The sequence below is a fragment of the Rhodamnia argentea genome, chromosome 7 (assembly GCF_020921035.1).
Source record: "Rhodamnia argentea isolate NSW1041297 chromosome 7, ASM2092103v1, whole genome shotgun sequence".
In the NCBI taxonomy this organism is placed as follows: domain Eukaryota; kingdom Viridiplantae; phylum Streptophyta; class Magnoliopsida; order Myrtales; family Myrtaceae; genus Rhodamnia; species Rhodamnia argentea.
In genome coordinates this window covers 22223406-22226860 of record NC_063156.1, presented here as the reverse complement: position 1 = coordinate 22226860, position 3455 = coordinate 22223406, and the positions used below count along the sequence as shown (strand labels likewise).

General features: G+C 43.4%; 1 protein-coding gene across 1 annotated transcript; it reads right to left on the bottom strand.

Annotated features, from left to right (window-relative positions):
• Positions 1–351: 351 nt before the first annotated feature.
• LOC115734962 (ent-kaurenoic acid oxidase-like) lies at positions 352–3094 on the bottom strand. Its single transcript, XM_030665997.2, has 9 exons — positions 2812–3094; positions 2351–2675; positions 2076–2225; positions 1592–1843; positions 1429–1512; positions 1261–1339; positions 855–961; positions 628–746; positions 352–523 (listed from the first exon to the last, which is right to left on the bottom strand). Exons 1-9 carry the CDS (start codon positions 3042–3044, stop codon positions 433–435), a joined length of 1440 nt encoding a protein of 479 aa, XP_030521857.1. The 5' UTR covers positions 3045–3094; the 3' UTR covers positions 352–432.
• Between the last annotated feature and the right edge of the window lie 361 nt (positions 3095–3455).

The window sequence follows — 3455 nt, the reverse complement described above, 5'->3', positions numbered from 1 at the left end:
ATTCACGCTTCCCCAAAAACTAACAGTGATTCGCATTCCCGAGGAGCGACTAGAGACTAAAGTTTGTCTTTTTCTCTCTAAATTTTTTTCTTAAACCTCGAACATAGTAGATATTAACTAGGACCAGACATAATTGCAGTTCCTCACCGGCATCCTGCGTAGCATTTTAGTATTCATGTGCAATACTGCAGACTTAATTACAATATTAAGCTCTAATGCCAACATCAACATAAACATCACCTTTATTCCAAACTAGTTAGGTTTGGCGAATATTAAGCTCTAATGCACTTCCATGTAAAGATTCCTTTTGGATTATCTCCTTTTGCAATTCTTCCTAATATTATGGTTGAAACAAATTGGATACAGCATTGGGTCGGAAAGTACAACTCTATCGATTATTGCGGTTTTCCATTTTTCCAGTTGAATCAGGCCTCATAGCTTGCTGAAGCTAACTTCAACTTGATCAGCCGGTATGGGGTGGGGAAGATAGACAAAATCCGCGTCCGAGTTGAGCAGTTCCCACCTGGAAATAGAATTGCCAAACATTGTAGTGAGTTCTGTGGTGGTTCTATGAACTGGGAATTTCTCCTAAAGTCGGTGATTAAAAGCTTCACTCCTTTTCCTTACTTGTATCCTATTGATAAGTGATGCAGTAAAATTGACAGTTGAATCCTCACAAGCATGTTTCCTGGACAGATTCTCGATCCCCCACCGAACACTTGGTACGCCTCTGGTTTCCCAGATTCCTGAAGGACGTGACCGAAGTATTACATAGGTTCACCCGAAAGAGAACAAAGTAGGAAAAAAGGAAAGCAAATGCTTTGTCCATGGACATAATTGATATTGTATCTTACATTCCACCTATCTGGATTAAAGCACATCGGGTCATCAAAGTTTTCCGGGTTCGTGTGGAGGTATCGGAGCCACAGAAGCACTTTCCATCCCTTTGGTATTCTATAACCTGCGCAAATTTCCGGGATCGTTACTGCAAAACTCATCTTTAATTGCTCTGGACAGGACTCGGCAGTCAGCACCAACTCGTGTGTATAGCAAGACAACAGTTCTTGTAGGTATAACGAATCTAAGACAGTAGAAACTAACGGCATAACTGCGGAGAAAATCTGTTTGATAGGTACAAAATGGCCTTAGAAAAGGCAGTCTTGAGAAAACTGCAATTTGAAGATCTATCCTGTGGTCGAGCTGCAGGACATAATGCATAAGCTAAGGCTGTCTGTCTGAAGACTTGGGATAGTTTCGTACCTTTGTAGTCGATGTCCTTTTTGACTAATCTGAACAGAAAATGTGAAATGTTGGCCATTCTTAGTGTCTCCTCCACCACCTGTATGTCACTAATTGTCATCTTCAAAAGCTTTCCAGATCTTTTGGTCAAATGGTCACTCGAACTCTTAAGTTCTCCAATGATTTTACCTTCTTAGTGTATTTCATGTTCGAGATGTCTTCGCTCGTGATGAACTCGCCCTTCTTGTTCTGGCTAATGGACATGTTCTCTTCCTGCCATTCAAGTCAAGATTCACGCGTTGCAATGAAGCAGTGGATAAACAACCTTTACAAAGTCGGAACATGTCCTTACCCGGAGTTTCTTCAGAACATTGGGAGACTTGGCAAGATAGTAAATCGCCCAAACCGATGCGAGTGAAGTGGACTCATAACCGGCGAACACAAAGCCAACGATGTTATCAAGCACTTCGTCATGAGATAGTTTTTTTCCTTCCTCGTCTTTGACTTGTCGTAACTCGTCCATAAGATCGGTCACAGTTTCTTCACTTCGGCTTTTCCTCTTCTCTAGCTCTCCTCTGAATATCTCCTCGACCTTCTTCCGGGCCTGCAATATTGGATTGAGGACATACTTCAGATCATTTGGGGTTTGAAATGGGCAACTTGGTTATAACGCTAGGAAAATTCAGCTTCTTGAACAAGGATGTAACTTTATACTCGTATGCAGAGCTGTAGTCATTGTGCAAGTTAATGAGAACTCAGGTTGTCATTCTAAAGTTTACTACTTTCGCCCAACGTATCAGATTAGAAGAAAGTTTAAGATTCCAATTCGACCGAACCTGCATAGCACGGTGATATGCAGTTCCGGGGAAATTGATCGCCTGAGCTCTCATTCCTTTAAGCATATCATCAAATAACCGGTCCATCTTTTCCAGTTGTGGCCCTGGCTCAAAGCTCGCAAACAGTTTCCCAATGTTCTCAAAGGTCACCTGTAAGCAAAGAAGAAGAACAAAATCAGAACAACTAGTAGAACATTGAGGGCAATCCAACAGGCAAAGATTAATCATGCGGACGATGAGGTTTTCTGATGGGGAGCTTATGCGATGGTCTACACCTTCTTAGCTTCCTGGTAAGTGACAATCCTGCCTTTTTGGGCCCACAACTCGAGGGCAGCGACCAAACGCGGCTGTGCCAAAGCAGCTATCCGGTGAAGAGCATCAGGTCGGTTAACGGCATTCAAGATAAAGCTCTTGAGCCTGGCATGGGCCTTTCCTTGAACCGTCCCTAGAGCATTCATGCCCACAATATCGACATTCGGCCATTCATTGACAAATGTGTCCTCGGCTCGGAAGACAAACTTGTTCACGGATGGGAAGCATGATATGATTGAAGGCCTTCCGAAGAGGTGAGTCCTGTACATTCCTACTCCGTCACCATACCTGAAACATGTGCACAGAGACATTAATCGAAACCTGAGACAAACACTACTCTTATGGCTTTTTGTTATTGTTTCATACACAATGCTGCATGAGGTCAGTCACAAGTATCCAATCTAAAGATTCGATGCAATCATACTTCCGTCGTTTAGAGTTTATGAACTCGTCCGGGCGGCGGCGAATCTTGAAGTACCATAGGAAGGTGAAAATTTCGCCGAAGAAGGGAAACCCCATGTGTCCTGGCGGCAACTTCATGCCGGCGTCGGAACATCTTCGGTTGGCTGGCCACGCGTACCAAATCTCATTCCACCACCACAAGCACCAACCCAGAAGTGGGATGAGCCCCAGAATCCAACCCAACCACGCTCCCATCGGTGTGCTCGATCGTGCTTGCTTTCCGCTTGTTGACAACTTGCTCACTCTTATAATTTCTGGCAGACAGATGTAACCTGACTTAAATGAACACATCACAGTCGCGCAATTGCTTTCGGGTTTCGTCGATTCTATTGAGATTATTCGTTTGATCCATTGTTGGCTAAGAGACAAGCCATGTCAATCCCTCCTCTAACAGCAGCACGAGTAGTTTAAGCTGTCTTCTTCACGTTTTTTTTTTTTTTTTCAAAAAAGTCTACTCCCTGTTCAACATGCACAACTTTTTTTCCTTAAACAAGCACCGTTGATTAAGACGCAATCACGTGCTTACACGTTGAGGCTAAGTTCTAGAAATCATCGTCCCAGGTACGAGAGAGCGTTCTGAAGCTTACGACAGGAATCTTTTTCAAG

Coding starts and splice junctions, on each gene's coding strand:
- LOC115734962 (XM_030665997.2), bottom strand. CDS start 3,044: ATGGGAGCGTGGTTGGGTTGGATTCTGGGGCTCATCCCACTTCTGGGT. Junction 1,340..1,428: donor ACATGAAATACACTAAGAAG/GTAAAATCATTG, acceptor AGTGACATACAG/GTGGTGGAGGAGACACTAAG. Junction 747..854: donor TTAATCCAGATAGGTGGAAT/GTAAGATACAAT, acceptor CACGTCCTTCAG/GAATCTGGGAAACCAGAGGC.